At 41.4% G+C, this 15,206-nt stretch overlaps 1 protein-coding gene across 5 annotated transcripts in view; it reads right to left on the bottom strand.

Annotated features, from left to right (window-relative positions):
• ARMC8 (armadillo repeat containing 8) overlaps positions 1-14,138 on the bottom strand; it is an 83,155-nt gene extending 69,017 nt beyond the window's left edge. For 2 of the 5 annotated variants that reach the window (XM_030027273.2, XM_030027275.2), the window contains exons 1-2: positions 13,175-13,329; positions 10,769-10,845 (exon numbers count right to left, since the gene is read on the bottom strand). In XM_030027273.2, the coding sequence (XP_029883133.1) occupies positions 10,769-10,845; positions 13,175-13,219 (122 nt within the window). In that variant the 5' untranslated portion in view covers positions 13,220-13,329. Of the gene's footprint in view, positions 1-10,768; positions 10,846-13,174; positions 13,332-14,105 lie in introns of those variants that run through there. The other 3 variants (XR_005933288.1, XM_041126432.1, XM_030027274.2) reach the window with 3 other exon arrangements.
• Positions 14,139-15,206: the final 1,068 nt, after the last annotated feature.

Raw genomic sequence — 15,206 nt, 5'->3', positions numbered from 1 at the left:
TAGTCCAAAACTGGATACCCACTTTATTTCTGAATGTCATGCACACTGCTCCCATTTCCTACTGTGAAAAGGAGTCCTTGAAATGAGGAAGAAGGAAACAGCAGCAGAAACACAATCACAAAGAGATGAGACCTTCAAAAGAACAACTAGTCTATGGTGATTCTAGGCCTAACCTGTGAGAAGACCATGATCCAGAAGAGGGAGATACACAGGCTTACCCATAATCAGCTCCAAGCTCTCAGACAGTTTATCAACCCTACTGCCAGGCAACAGCACAGGGTGAGCAGCTTCAGAAGAAAAATGCAGATCTTACACATGTACCTAGTACATTCCAGCACTACTTAGTTTCTCAGCCTCATAAAGGTAGCTTTCTATAGAGCCAAAAGACAAACCATGAAGCTTTCGCATGACAGAGGTCTTAAGATGCATTTGAGGTTCGTTTTTTTTTTTTTTTTTTTAATATCCTGTGTATTAAATCTTATAGTTTAGATTCAAACTAAATTCAAAGTCATTTAACAAAATAATGTGAATTACAATAATTTTAATCCATAGATTTAAAATCTGATAGCTGATATTTATGCCTACACTTACTATAATGCAATAAAGTAATTTCTGTGAAAAAACTTTCAAGCAGGATAATATAGGCTGCCAACAATAAAATAAAACAAAGAGATCCTCGCTAAGCGCTTGGAAATACTGCTTCCTGAAGTGCTAAGCCAGCTTTTTCCATCTCTTATTGCTTCTTAAAGAAATAAGAATATAGTTTCATTAGTTCAATCCTGGGACCACTCAGGTTTAAGTTATGAAACTAACTAGAGGCTGAAAAAGCAGAAAGACTTATTTTCTTCCTACAAACTCTAAAAAAGGGGAAAAAAAATTATCAGGTGAGGTTTATCAGCTCTAACAGTCTTCTGGAATATAGCAACCCAGAAGCAATCAGTTCAATTAATTAGCTATAAATAAAATGCAATGCATGCTAGTTTCATAAGTGTATTAGATAAGCAAGAAGCAATATTAAATATAAAAATTTGTGAGTAAAATATAGCCTTTAAGTTTTAATGAATCCTAGCCAAAAAAAATATTATGAAATGTCTTAGTCCTAAGAAAATTAGCATTCTAGTCTGTTAATGTAAATTATTATTGTAGAAACAACTTAAAGTGCTGAACTTCGTCCTAAGCAGAAATTATTGAAGTTCAACATCTTCACCACAAAAACACCAGAAGTGTCCAGTAGTTAGCGTGCAGTCCTCTGAACTGGTATGAGCTAACTTCCCAGCTGAGAAAGAACAGACCTCCAAAGCATTCCTAGCAAGCCCCAATACCTGCACCTCTTCTGCAAGAGACCATAAGAAAATAACATGGATACATGGACTCCTTGGTGAGAATTTGGTTTTACCTACATTTTATATACAGTAAATCAAGCACAAACATAAGAAATTTTAAACTTCTGATAGGAAGCTCTAGAGCTTTCCTATGTCACCTTCTAGCAAAGCAACACAAAAGATCTTGAAACAAGCTAAAGTGACTTGATGAGGAAGCAGCAGTAGGAACCACACAGAAAAGGAAGAAATAAACAGCCTGCATATTTTCTCATCTTATGTCTTTTGAAAATAGAGTAGGTAGCCATATTTAAGAAGTTCCTAGACAGAGAAGGATATCAAACATGAGATGAACAATCACAGAAGGAAAAGTAGTCCTAGAAACTTCCAAGCCAACGCTTTCACTTTTAGTCTGAAACAGTTACAAGAGATTCCAAGACAATTACGCACACAGAGGAAGCAACCAAAACAATGTGTTGCCAGACCAGAAGATTTATCTACCAGAGGCTGATCAAAATTACAAACAATAGAATGACGCAAAGCATCATTCTGAAAAGGTGTTCAAAAACTTAAAATGCAAATATCTAAAAAGCTGAGGTACTGGTAGCTGATACAAGGACACAGCTCAAATAAAAACTGTCTGCCCCAACTTCAGGAGAGTTTCTAAGTTTCAATATCATATAAGCAAATGGGACCTGGACTGGCTGGACTTGAGTCAGAAGCTAACAGTGGAACTAAAGTTTTGACAATTATCCTTTCTGTAGCTTTTGCCTCCTTTTCCTTCTCCCTTCCTCCCACTCTCCCATTTTTGTGGACAGAGGCAAAACAATCAACAACAGGAATTAATGACTAATTTTGCACATTAAAATATGCCCATCGTTATTTTGAGAGAATTAATTTCTAAGATGGACGCTACTTCGGCTTGAATATCTTTTAATTACCCAAGTGAGTTGTTTACTACCCCTTTAGCAAGGAGCATGTTTGTACTAAAATGATTACTAGTCCAACCAAGTGACTAAAACATTAAAAACTCCTGCCAACTCAAGCAAACCACAGTAATCATAAATCAACTTATTTTTAAGGTTAATCATCAGGTTGGGAAGAAAAGTTTCAAGATTTCTAATCCCATTCAAAAAAATATCAGTTGATGCAAAGAAAAAGATGATTTTACAGGAAAGAACAAAGTAGCATACAGAGACACTGTTAGTCAACTTGTTTGAGTTTTAACACTTGGAAACTGTTACACAATTAGCATACAGTGCAAACTAAACAAACTCAACATTTAAACAAGGAAACCCTAAATACATGGTTGTTCCCAATCTTAATTCTGTACTCAGACACTGCATAAAATCAAAGTGCTGTAGAAAAATAGCACAGGGCTATAATTACAGCAATGCAGAACAGTATAATTTAACATTCATAATGCTAAAACTGATTGTTTAATCCAACTTCTCCGTATCACAATGCCACAGAAACTGCTTGAACTCCTATCTGAAGTAACCTCTTTGGAGAGGCAACTTACCTTGTCGTAAGTTTTCTTGCCAAGGAAAGTCTACCAAATAGAAAGGCAGGCTGTTTCAATGATCCATACCTGTGGTTAGAAATATTTATACCTTATTCCTACCCTGAATCTATCCCAGTTTCCAATACTTATCTTGCTCTGTGTGTGTGACAGACTGAAGAAACCTCTCATATCAAATCTTTACTTCCATATAAGAGCTTATGTCAGTCAATTCACATGCTAGCCTTCTATATCAAGCTTAACAGCTTAAGGTCTCCATGTCTTTGGCTTTAGTTTCAACTCAAGTTCCTTTCAAATCTCTAGGTTGACTGACAAAACAGGAAATGCTGCTTTTCCCACCTCTCTCTCAAGTGTGTTTTATTGCCTCATCCTTTGCACTGAGTCTGGAAATTGTGCTACAAGTTGCATGAGATCAGTGATCAATAGAAAAATTGCCTACTCAACCTTAAGAATGAGGTAGCTCAAATTTAAAATGCTTGAAGTCAGTGGAGGATGGGAGTTTAGCTAGCTTTTATTATGTAAACTTTTTAAAGTAAAAAAATCAAAACCACACAAACCATAGCTAGAGCTCTGTATTATCAGCATTTCAATTTCAGCATCAATCTCTGCTATTTAAATAAACTAGGTCATAACAGCAAAGAATTATCCAAAGAGAGGTGTGGGGAAAACAGCTGCAGTTCAGCAGCACGCTCGGAATCTGAGAGATCTCCTGCTCTGTGACGCCAGATCAGCAAAATACTTTTTTCAGAGCTATCCTGAAACAGTCAAACCGCGTGAAAAGAACTGCCTTCACCACTGTTGCTTCAGATGAATAACCCAAACCATCAAATACAAGGAACTGTGTTACCTTTTTTTTTTTTAGTGCCTCTATCTCCCCCCAAGGATAGTTCCCCTCCCAGGATGAAGTAGTGCCTTCAGCATTTAGCAGTATATCCCACAGTTAAAGCAAAAATTAAATGAAATTTCATTAAGCAATGAGGCATCCTGTAACACTACATTTTTCTAGCACTATTTTTCATTCACTGTCTCTTGATTTAAAGTTGGTTTTGTCCATTCTCCCATTTTAACTCTACCACTCATTATTGAAAGCATGTTGTCCACCACAAGTCATTCACATAGAGAACTCTTAAGTTTCATTCAGTACAGGAAAATACCTTAAAATGGCCTTCCAGCACCTGCTTAGCTGTTCTCTGATGTTAACTCGTAATATTGTATGACACGCTGTCCACTTCAGCTTAGGCCAGCAATCACTGAAGGATCACCAAAACCTGTTAATTTGACATTGCTACTACCTGTTAGATTATGATAATCTAAAGTCTTTCTAACATGAAAGTATAGCCTCAGATTTTTAGCTCCAAATAGCTATCAGCTAAGATGATGTACGGGCCTCCATACGCTTTAGTCATTCCTGAATTTCCTTTTTCAAATGGGTATTACTAAGTGCTCACTAGGACAGAAACTCCATAATTTATCTATATCCAAATAAACTCTCTCATTCTACGTATGCGAGAGTTACCGGACATTTCAGACAACACATATTTGAAGTATATTTTAGCAAGTAATTTTACCAGCTAGCCTTCCTGCTACTTTAAAATTCCCAAAGAAAAAAATAAAAATAAAAAAATCTCAACACATTTAAATTATCAGTTCAGCACCACAATACAGCATACATACTGAATTCATTTTAATCATCTGGTAGACAAATGAATTGGTAAACAGAGTTCTGTCCTTTGAATGTTACTAGAAATGTCAACCCTTTACAGGGAGCTAGCCTAAAAGAAGACAGTTCCATATTGCAAACTGAAAATGAGCTTGTTTTGGAAAGTAAGTGAATTCAATTTTTTTAATGCTGGTTCTGATCAATTTGAACTGGCAGCTTAGAACCAAAAAAATCAAACTCCAAATATTAAGAGCCACAAATTCAGTAGCATTGCTGATTTTGTGGCACAAATCCCTCAGGCCCAACCTCTAGTTCAGTCCTAACACCCTCTACACACCCCCAAAGGGCATAAAAACTATTTCTCCCTCAGCTGCCTGCTACATTTTGCCCTCCCTTACAGGCAACCACCTCTCCTCTGCATTTGTCTAACAGATTAATAAAGTTAAGTTAAACTCTGAATGACCTGAGTATTCAACTGTGCTCAGTTTGAAGTTTGCCACTTCTAACTCAGACCTCAAGAATTTTGTGACCAATACTCACTTGATTTTCTCCAGCTACATCAGCTAGTCTGATAGTTGTTTCAACTCTCATCCTACTTACAGTCTGAAATCATCACAGCAACAATATCACTACTCTGAGGTTGGCATCAAGAGAGGAATTTTGGAGAAAAGTGTCTTCATACCCTTCTGAAAGGCAGTACTGAAACAGATTCATTAATCATCAATCCTCTCTCACAGGCTCAGAATGGCAACTGCAAGGGTTGAAATATTAAATAACCCTATTAGGTTGAAGACTGCTAGCCAAATGTAATAGGTATACCTAATTTCCTAAAGTTTAGCCCACCTCTAAATATTAGACCAGGAGTTACAATACATAACAATTTACTTGAGAAAAATAGTATTATGCATTTTTACCTTTTGCTGCATTATAAAGAAAGCACAAAAGCAAAAGAGTATTTTATTCTATGACAGGAACACTCTTTCCTCCTATTGCATCTTCCTCTCTTCCCTCTGTATCTACACTATTCTTCCATCTGACTCTACAAAAGCAATTATGTTCAAAAAACCCACTCTTCACAGAGCACTACTTAATTCTCAAATGATGTTTGAGGCCTTTCAATTTCACCTTCTATCACTCTGAAAAGCTTGTCTAGCTATTAGATACCTCAGCTGACCTCTTGAAAGGGAGAAATCAACAAATGGAGTAGTGCTCCCAGCACCCTCTCAGCATCACCTAAACCAGCTCAAATTTCTGTCAGATTCTGCAGCCTAAAGAACAAGCTTTCCATTTCCAAGCCACAAAGAGCCTATCCTGCAGTTCACAAAGTATCAACAGAAGAGTCTCAGGAGCCTCTTCCCTCAACACATGAATAACACTGCACAAAAACAACGCTTCAAAAAATTACATCACTTGTTCTTAGCCAACTAGACCTCAAATTTCCCTACTGCATCTGAAAGAATATGTATTTATTACAGAGTACTGCCTAGGAGATAACAGAATCGATCAAAAATGTACAGAGGCAAAAGTATAACACGAACAATCCTCTAAGGACTGCTCTGTTTCTACAGGGGCATTCTGATGAAAACTGAAGCAAGGGAATATGCAAAGAACAAAACATGGCTCCTGCAGAAAATTTAGGTTTGGAAGTGCCCATTGAGAGCCTGAAAACATGATTGCATATGTTCAGGATGCACAATGTGAAAACAAGTGCTATTCCTCATTTAGTCTTAAAGAAGGTTTGCTTAACAGGACATGAAGAACAAGAGGCAGAAGTAGCCTCTTCATAACCGTCTGAAGGTGGTACCTGTTGCTCCATTAGAACTGGGATGGGAATTTCTTCTCTTCCCACTCCATGAAGCTGCCTCTTATATTTCACACAGCTTTCCCTGCAGGCATGTATGGAACACTGCACTGATGCTCTCATTCCAATTGCCATAGCTGAGAAATACAAGACACTATTACACACACATCTAAACACGTGCCTGGAACATTTTTTTCAAATCCAGGAATACACAAATGAAAGCAGTTGGATGTAACACACACACACAGTTTGAGGTGTTCCCAATTAATTTCAAAGCAACTGACCACAAAAGAGATACAAGATAGGTTCCATGAAAGCAGCATTACTACTTAAATATAAGGGGTTTTTCTTCTGGTTTGTGACTACCTTCTGGTATGCTCTGTTTGAAGAAGGCAGAAACCAGCAAGCAGTACAAAACATCTTCAGTCCAATGCAAGTACAAGTCCATCGTCCCTTAGAGGAGCTTTTAACACATACCTAACTTTGCATCGAAGAACCTACCGTAAAGGTAAGCCCAATTACATCTTGGTTGCATTAAAATGGCAGTTTCAGAGCATTCAAAACACTGAGTGTAACCACTAACCACTGCAGCACTATCAGTCTAAGTCTGCAGGGACCCTAAAAACATAAGTGTCCGATTCAAAGTGGTCTGCAAGTTCTAACCCGTATGCCAGCTATTATACTTTCCTTATCGACAATATCAATTCTCAAACACTCAAAATTGTACTGTGTAGAAAGCATATATAACTCAAATTATATATACTGCATAGATCTGTACCAGTATTGCCACCATAGCACTAGACATGCTCCCTGGGAAAAAGGAAGATACAGTAGATACACACTTTGAAATTAGTTCTTCAGTACCAAGTGCCATTTCTATAGGATGTTTCTTTCATTTTCCTGAGATATACAATGCTCACACTAGTTTGGAAAATGCTCGTCTAGTAACTCCAGCTGGCTGGATAAGCACATCCATAAAGCACAGAAACACCAGTAGCCTAGGAATTCTCAGTGCACCAGAAAGATGATTATTTACAAGCCTTAAAAGATGACACCCTCTGACTGCTGAAGAACAGCCTGATGAGAAACAGTTGAGACCTTAAGCCAGATTTGTCAGAAAGAATGCTCCTTTCAAAACCAGCCCTTGAGATGGAATTACATAGCTCTCCATAAAATGACAGATTGCCTCTTTGAAGACATCAGGCTAAATGTAAGCATGACAAAACGTTTCTCAAAGAAGACACTGACCAGCAAATAAAGGACAAAAATAGGTATCAGTCTTGCATCTGAATAATGTGGTCCTGAGCTTAAGAGCGTGTGAAAAGCAAATGATAGTCTAAGGATCACCACCCAGAGTTGTTTTTAAAAAGAAATAAACACTACCACACTGAAAAGCACAGGATGATGTTGCAGCAACCATCTTGGGACAAATGAAGCTCTTATAACAATGCAGAAATTTACAGAGCTATCTGTGTTGTGCTCCTCTGCCAATAACGGCAAAATATTTAAGAGAATTTCTGAGAGAACACAGTATTTAATCCCTTACAATATGTTTGAGGTAGTCTATGCATTGTCAACACTAAATGTATTCGATAGCTGCATACCTGACATTAATGCTGACCTTGCAGAATGCAAAGCATATTTGAGACAATTTGAACTGTAGAACAGTATGTAGATGAATGGTTTAGAAAAAGCACTTAAGTAGACACAAAGCAAACCTTTAAGACCTCCCAAGCATAAGCATGGCCACAATGTAGAGTTTATGTTTACAGAAGGAAACTACTATATTAAGCTTGCTCATTTATAAAGACAGTAAATAGAAAGGTAAATACATACACTGCTATACAGATATGGGTATGAAGATGTGGGCCTTGCAAACTTTAAATAGTTCACTATCAGGTACAGTAAAAGGTAGTAGTCATCCTTGCAAGAATCTCAACATTTCGAATGCTGAACTGAAATTCATGATTTACTGGCAGGTACGCACAATCTTCCCCTTCCTATCTACTATCAACACCCAGATGAACATGACAAAAATTATGTGAATAAGAGTTCTGCAGGAAACTTGACATTTTGAAATAAGATAACAGAACCACATACAGCAATATCAGACAAAAGGGAAATGCTTTCTCAGTTTTCCCATGAGGAGGAAAAGGAAAAAGCTCCTAGCCAGGTAAGACTTCACTGTCTGGACAAAAGAAGGTTCTGAACACCACCTCTCTGACAATTCATGGCAAAGAAAGAAAAACAAGAGATTTGATCATTTAAATACTTTCAGAATATGTAATTAAAAGCCTTCTCAAGTTACAAGATGACAACTGGATTAGCATGATTTTCAAATCCAAGAAGCATTTAGCTATATTTTACCCTTATCAAACCTCATTCAGAAGTTGGTTTTCATTAAAATTACAAAGATGCAATTAAAAAAAGCCCCAAACCCAGGTTATTCATTCAAGCATCTTTAATAGCATATGAAGAACAGGACTATTGTAACTGAAGACAATCTGCAGAAACAAAGCCTCTTAAGACAGCCTATTTTCTGATTCTTGATCAGATATTCATACAGTTCCATCAATCAAAATAAAAATCTAGGTCACCAGCATTTTCAGCCAGGATGCAGGAAAAACAACCAGCACATATCAGGAACCAAAGATTTTCAGCAAAGTAGGAGAATATCTGGTAAAGCTTCTGACAGACACTTCTGGTAGAACTTTAATCATCCTCTTCTACTCCACCCCAAATATCAGTTCATTCCAACCTCAATACCTCTTCAGATACCCTGAAGTCAAAGGAATAAGGGCAAAGGAATATTTTTCTGCCCAAAGAGAATCTTGGATTGACAGAATTTTTTTAGATGTACACTATTCTAAATTCTATTTTTATATATACACTTTTCTAAATTGGACTGTTTCACACCCATCCACCAATATTTGGAAAATAACAAATCTACCCCATAGGATTTGCTCAATGTCAGGAAAGATACACTCTCAGAATTAGGATTCTAACAAGAGCATCACAAATATGGTTTACCATCCAAATATGCCCTTTGAAAGCTGTTGTGAAATAAATTGGTATTTCCTTGTCTTTAAATGCAAGAAAAGCATCTCAGCATAGAATCCACTGATATAAATTAACAAGATGAAGAATTTCAGATGTTAGCTGAGACAAAGATACTGCCTAAAACGTTTGTTTCTGGGAAATCAGTTATACTTCAAAAGATACGAATAACACCTCAAAAGATAGGGAAGGAATTACCAAGGGTTGTGGGTTCCAGTCCTTTGAAAAGAGAGCAGGGAGGGAACGCCACCCAGGGCTCAGAGCATCTGCCAAGGAGAAAAGAGGAGCTCAGACAACCCACTTGGACATAGGATGAGACACATCCTTGCCCCTGGGACCATCACAGCAGTCCTTCTAAGTAGGGGACTAAGGCGGCCAAGGAATGGAAGCAGAACCAGACTCTCCTACAGGGAAGGGTTAAGAACCTCTACATAGTTACAGTGGCATACCAGAAGTTTTTATACAGGTAAGGGGGAATTTCAACCAATAAAGTTTCCAGGAGAGTTTTATGTATGTTGTGTTTTTCATGTATTTCAAAGGGACACTAATTCTGATATGTTGCCCCTGGGACACCTTCTGGAATAATTTTTTTCATCTGCGACTGGAAAACACCTCAGCAACAAAACCAACATTCTTGGCTTTTTGATCCACTTGGTCCTTCGATGTCTTCTGGTGTTTTGCTAGGCAGCCACAGCCAGCAGGTTACTGGTAAGCCTGAAAACGTCTGGTTTCACCACCAAAAGTCAGTCCTGGGCAAGGACTTGTTTGCCATGTTGCTGTGTGGTTATAATAGAAAGCTTATAGCCCAAGGACAGCAAGAAAGCAACCAGATTTTTGCACCAGTTTTACTACCTATTCAGCAGGGCAAGTCTTCTACTCGCTCTTTCAGCCACTACCCCTTATCACTAGCATGTAACAGAAGTACTGAAATAAAATTTGCATCCAAATTAATTTCTATGGAAGCATTTTCTTTCAGCTCGCAGTTCCCATCAATGAGATAGAAGCCATGAAAAAAAATAACAAGCCAACACTCAGGCACGGCAGCAGGGGAAAGAGTAAGAGGCAGGTACACTGACTTGGCAGTGGAATAAGAGAAAAGCGTCTCAACAGACCTGGAAGAGGAGCAAAAGGTGGCCAAAAGGAAGAAATGTATCAAAAAAAAAATTCTGAATGCTCACAGAATGTTTAACCTCATTTCGAGCAACTGGGAGGCTGCGTTATGAACCACATGCACTACAGAGTGATAGTCTGCTAAAACAATACTATCATGTTTGCATTAAAGTTTTCCAACAAGATTTCTCAAAAAAAGACAGGAAGAGCTTCTTGCCCTTGATATACAACTCTAGTGGAACTCAAGTAAACCTAGTCTATGCACAACCAACAGCCCAAGTGTGTTTCAGATGACTTACATGACACCTTGCAGGACTTTCTGAGGATCGAGGTCAAATAATCTATCAACATAGTGGCGGCTACTAGCCGTTACCTCCTGTGGAGAAAAAAAAAAAAAAAAAAAAAAAAAAAAATTTTAATAGTTGATATCAATTCATATAATGGCAGACAAACAGGAATGGCTAACGCACCAGCAAGTCTACAAAACCTATCAGGCAGGATAGCAGCAAAACCACAGAATCATATTTAAATGTGCAGTTACTGCTAGGCAACATCCACACAAAGAATTAACCCTGTGATCAAGTGTGATTTAAAGAAGATGATGTACTTAAAGTAGATAACATGTTAAGAGTCAAAGCAAATTAACAGAGTGCTGTTTATGAACAGGGCACGTAAAAGGGGTCTACTTCACTTATCAGCACTGCCTTAAATTCCAATTTTATTATGTTTAATTACTATATAGAAAAAGCACAAATTCCTGAAAGAAAACATTTACAAGTTAACGTTGCTCAAGAAGCATACCCACAAATAAGCTCTCGAAATTAAGGAAGCTCGTATCAAGACATTTTTCTGTAACTTATTTTATCATAACATATCTACACATTTCAGAGATTGTCCGTCTATATACTGTCCCACACAACTTCAACAGGGACAGCAGCACAGTGTTCTCCATGTCATGCCATAGCTACTTTATAAGACAAAGTGAACCCTCTTCTCAGCAACAGGACCATGCTTGTAAGCTAACATTTATGCACCAATGATTTGTTGTTCCCTTTGAGAAGATCCAAAGTTGGAGATGGCAAGCGTTCCAAAAAACAAGGGTGGGAAAGGGGAAGGGAATTTTCCCTCCAGGTTCTCATGAACATGTGCCAGGGTGCGTTTCCATCATCTCACTTTTTTTTTTCTTTTTGCCAACTCAACTTTTTATTAGGCTTTTCCCATTTTTTCCTTATGAGTTTTCCTTGAAAGAAGCTATAAGGGAATTAAAAACTCTTCCTTGCTTTTGCAAGTATCTACTCTTGGGCTGAGTCTGCTCCTGCTTCCCCACCCAGATGTCAGAAGCACCAGCAGCTTCTTGCCCATGGTCTCACACAACTCTGAGAGAAGAAGAATCATCTAGAGGCAGCAAGACTGCTTTGTCTCCAGGAATACTATTAAATTATGCCAAATAAATTCTACAGATGAACTTCCACCATGTAATGAAAGACGGTATTTTTGAGAACACCAGTAAACTTTGATCTACCTGATTTATGTATTTATACACAAAAGTCTTCTGGACTTGAGAGAACCCACTGCTTTCTGTTTCTAAAATATCCTGGCTTTTACCCTATCAACTACTAGCTTTGCAATATGTAGAAGAAGGGCATTCATACCCAGGCAAACAAGTTTTTCAGGTAGTCCCCAAAAATAAATAATTTATCATCATCAGTTTCATGGTTCTCTTACCTAGTAAGAGATTCTAAGAAAAAAAAAAAAAAAAAGAAAAAGCACAAAACCTCGGCTCTTTTAAGCAGTATCCATGGTACACCTTTTGCATCGTTACTCCCAGTGCACAACTCTGATGAGCAGCAGGACTGGGCAACCAGCACCGGCTGTTCTACTTAATCTTTCCTTCCTTTCCCCATGGAAAGGAAAACTAGTGGTAGTTGTGAGACCCCCTTCCACAACACCAGCGCCCTGCCCGCAGATGCTACACATCAGCCTCCTCCCTGCAGCAAAGGCCAACGAGGCCCTGTCATGAGATCCCCAAGAGTTATTACGAGAAGATCAGCATTTCGCCACCAGAACAACACCCACCGGCTAGCAAAAGCTGGGAGAGTATGCTTCGCCAGCCACGACCAGCCCGGTACACTTCTGAGAGAGACCCTACTCTCCTCTACAGCAGCTTGGTTATTACAGCTCAAAATAATGTCAGCAAAGCCTCTTTTTGCTGAACAGGAGTTTCAGAGGGACCAAAAACGTTTACAGAGGGGCAGCCGAAGAGTCCAAGTCATGTCATCAGGTAAAAATACATTCAGAAGAGCCAGTACCTCTAACAAAAATGGGAACAGACACCTCAGAAAAGGGGGGAATACCGTTTTGAAGAGAAAAGCCCCTCTGGGACAAGTTGTTGCGGTGGGGGTGGGGGTGGGGGAGGGCACAAGGGAACGAGCGCCCTACCGACGCCCATGTCACCCCTGCGGCCCACCACAGCCCGCCAGACCCGCTCCCGGCCCCGGGGCCGGCCCGCCGGGCCCCCGGCCACCACACAAAGGGGCCCGGCAGGTGCCCGAGGGGTGGGCTGGGGGGGGTAGGGGGGGGAGCCCCGCAACAGCCCGCGGCCCGGCCATCGCAAAGGCCAAGGTCAGGCCCAGCCCAGCTGCAGGCGGGCGCCCCCCCCCGGCGGCGGCGCTAACGGGCGGCGGCGCAGGGGCCGCGGCACTCACCGAGAGGACGCTCATGCGGAGCGGCGCCTCCAGCACGCACGCCATCTTGGCGGACGCAGCAGCTCCGGCGGCGGCGCCCTCACGCTCGCGCGCGCGCCGCTGCCGCCGCCGGCGGGCACGGCCTCATCGCGGAGCGTAGCGTAGCGCAGCGCAGCGCAGCGCCGCCGGGCGGGGGAAGGGGGGTCGGAGGGGCGGGGGAGGGAGGGGGCGGGCGTGGGCGGGGCGCCGCAGCCTCGCGCCCAGCGAATCGGCCGACGGCGAAACCCCGCTACCTTCCGCCAGCCCGCCGCCAAGACGCGTGCGCTCCTCCCGCCCCCGCGGGGCGGACCCTCGCCTCCCGCGCGCATGCGCCTGCCGCCACCACCCACCCCGGCCGGGAGCGGCGTGCAGCCAGGGCGCTGGGCGCAGGCGCGGCGCGGGGCGGGGCGGGGCGGGGCCCTACGGCCGTCAGTTGCTGGTGCTGGTGGCGGGCGGGAGCCTGTGCTCAGCGTTCTCTTTTGCGGCGGGAAACGCTGCCTCCGCCGTGCCCGCGGGCCTGGGGGAGCTGAGAGGGATGAAGCTGTCTGCGGAGGCGCAGGCAGCTCAGGGGATTGACTCAGCCCTTGGTTTTTCCCTCAGCTCCGTTCTCCTCTCAGCCCCACTGCAGAGCTTACGCCACCCACCCTCCGGGAAGATGGCGAAACCAGGGCTGCGTGACTGACTTTACCTCACTGAAGCCCTGACACTGAGGCAAGGGGAGGCTGACCTTATCACAGGCTTCTCACACAGCACCCTAACAGGCACACACGCACACGCCCCTGCTGTTTTCCTAGCCCCCGTTCCACACCGTGTGGGACAGGGACACTAGCATGGTTTTCAGGACAGCCCTTCATCTGTCCAAGGACAGCCTGACTTTTTTTTATTACAAGCAACAAGGTTTAGCTTCAGCTACCTTATGTTCTGACTGCATAAGCGGAAATCAGAGATTTACAGGTCCTTCTGACACATCCTTGTCCTGTGTCTTGCCCCATCTGTGTGGAGTTCCTGGAACATAATGAAGACTGTGTGAGCGGGGTGTGGGTTGGTAATTCATCCACACCAGGTACATACAGACCTAGAGCGTTGTTGAGAACCGGTTACTCAGGCAGTGTCTTCATCTGGGACACAGGCATGGCATGCCACTTCCCATCCTCTGCCTTGCTACACATAGAAGGAACCCAAAAGACCTATTTTTTCATCATTGTTTTTGTTTGAATTTGTTTGGTTTGGGGTTTGGTTTTCGCAGAAAACACCCCCAAAATCCCAGCACTTCACTCAGTTTTGCTGTAGACTTCTATAAGATCGGGTATTTTGGTATTAGCCCCCCTGTATTTCACATCCTGAGGCATGGGGATACTAATTCTATGAACTCATTGCTCCTGAAGACAGAATTAAATGGGGGGGAGGATATTAAAAACATCACATCAGAGTTTACACTGTCAACTTGTGAGGTAAGTGCAGGTTTGCCAGCTGTTAGAGATTGCAGAGAATAACGGGAGCACAATAAACATACTTTGGGATGCTGCCACAAGTTGACTTTAATAGCTCTAAAAAAAAATACTCCACTTCTCATGGAAAAAAAACAACCAACCTATACCCCTTTTTAGTTTGTTTTTCACCAAGTAGATTAATAACATGCTTTGAACAAAGTACCTGTGTGCTGGCCTGGAATGAAACAGGTGAACACTTCTGTCAAGCACTTTACAACAGCAAAAACAGTTTTAGACTAAGTGCAAGTCTCATATCCTGAAAAATCTGTGATACGAGGGTCTGACAGAGAAACATTTTCCAGATGTTTCTCAATAAAATTTAAGTCAAAAGTTTTCAGAAAGACTTTAAAGCTTCCTTTTAAAGAGGACTGAAGACTCTGGGTCTTAAGAGTTGATTAAACTTTGTCAGCTTTCCCTAGCGTTTTACATACTTTTTGGAGTATTTGGTCTTCCTTTTCTGGGGAAGCTTCAAGTTCAGAGCTTCAACTGAATTCTACATGCAGCAGAGGATCCTGCTGACAGGG

Source organism: Aquila chrysaetos, chromosome 10 (genome assembly GCF_900496995.4).
Source record: "Aquila chrysaetos chrysaetos chromosome 10, bAquChr1.4, whole genome shotgun sequence".
Taxonomy (NCBI): domain Eukaryota; kingdom Metazoa; phylum Chordata; class Aves; order Accipitriformes; family Accipitridae; genus Aquila; species Aquila chrysaetos.
The sequence above is the reverse complement of the archived record's forward strand: the minus strand, read 5'-3'. Positions and strand labels throughout refer to the sequence as shown.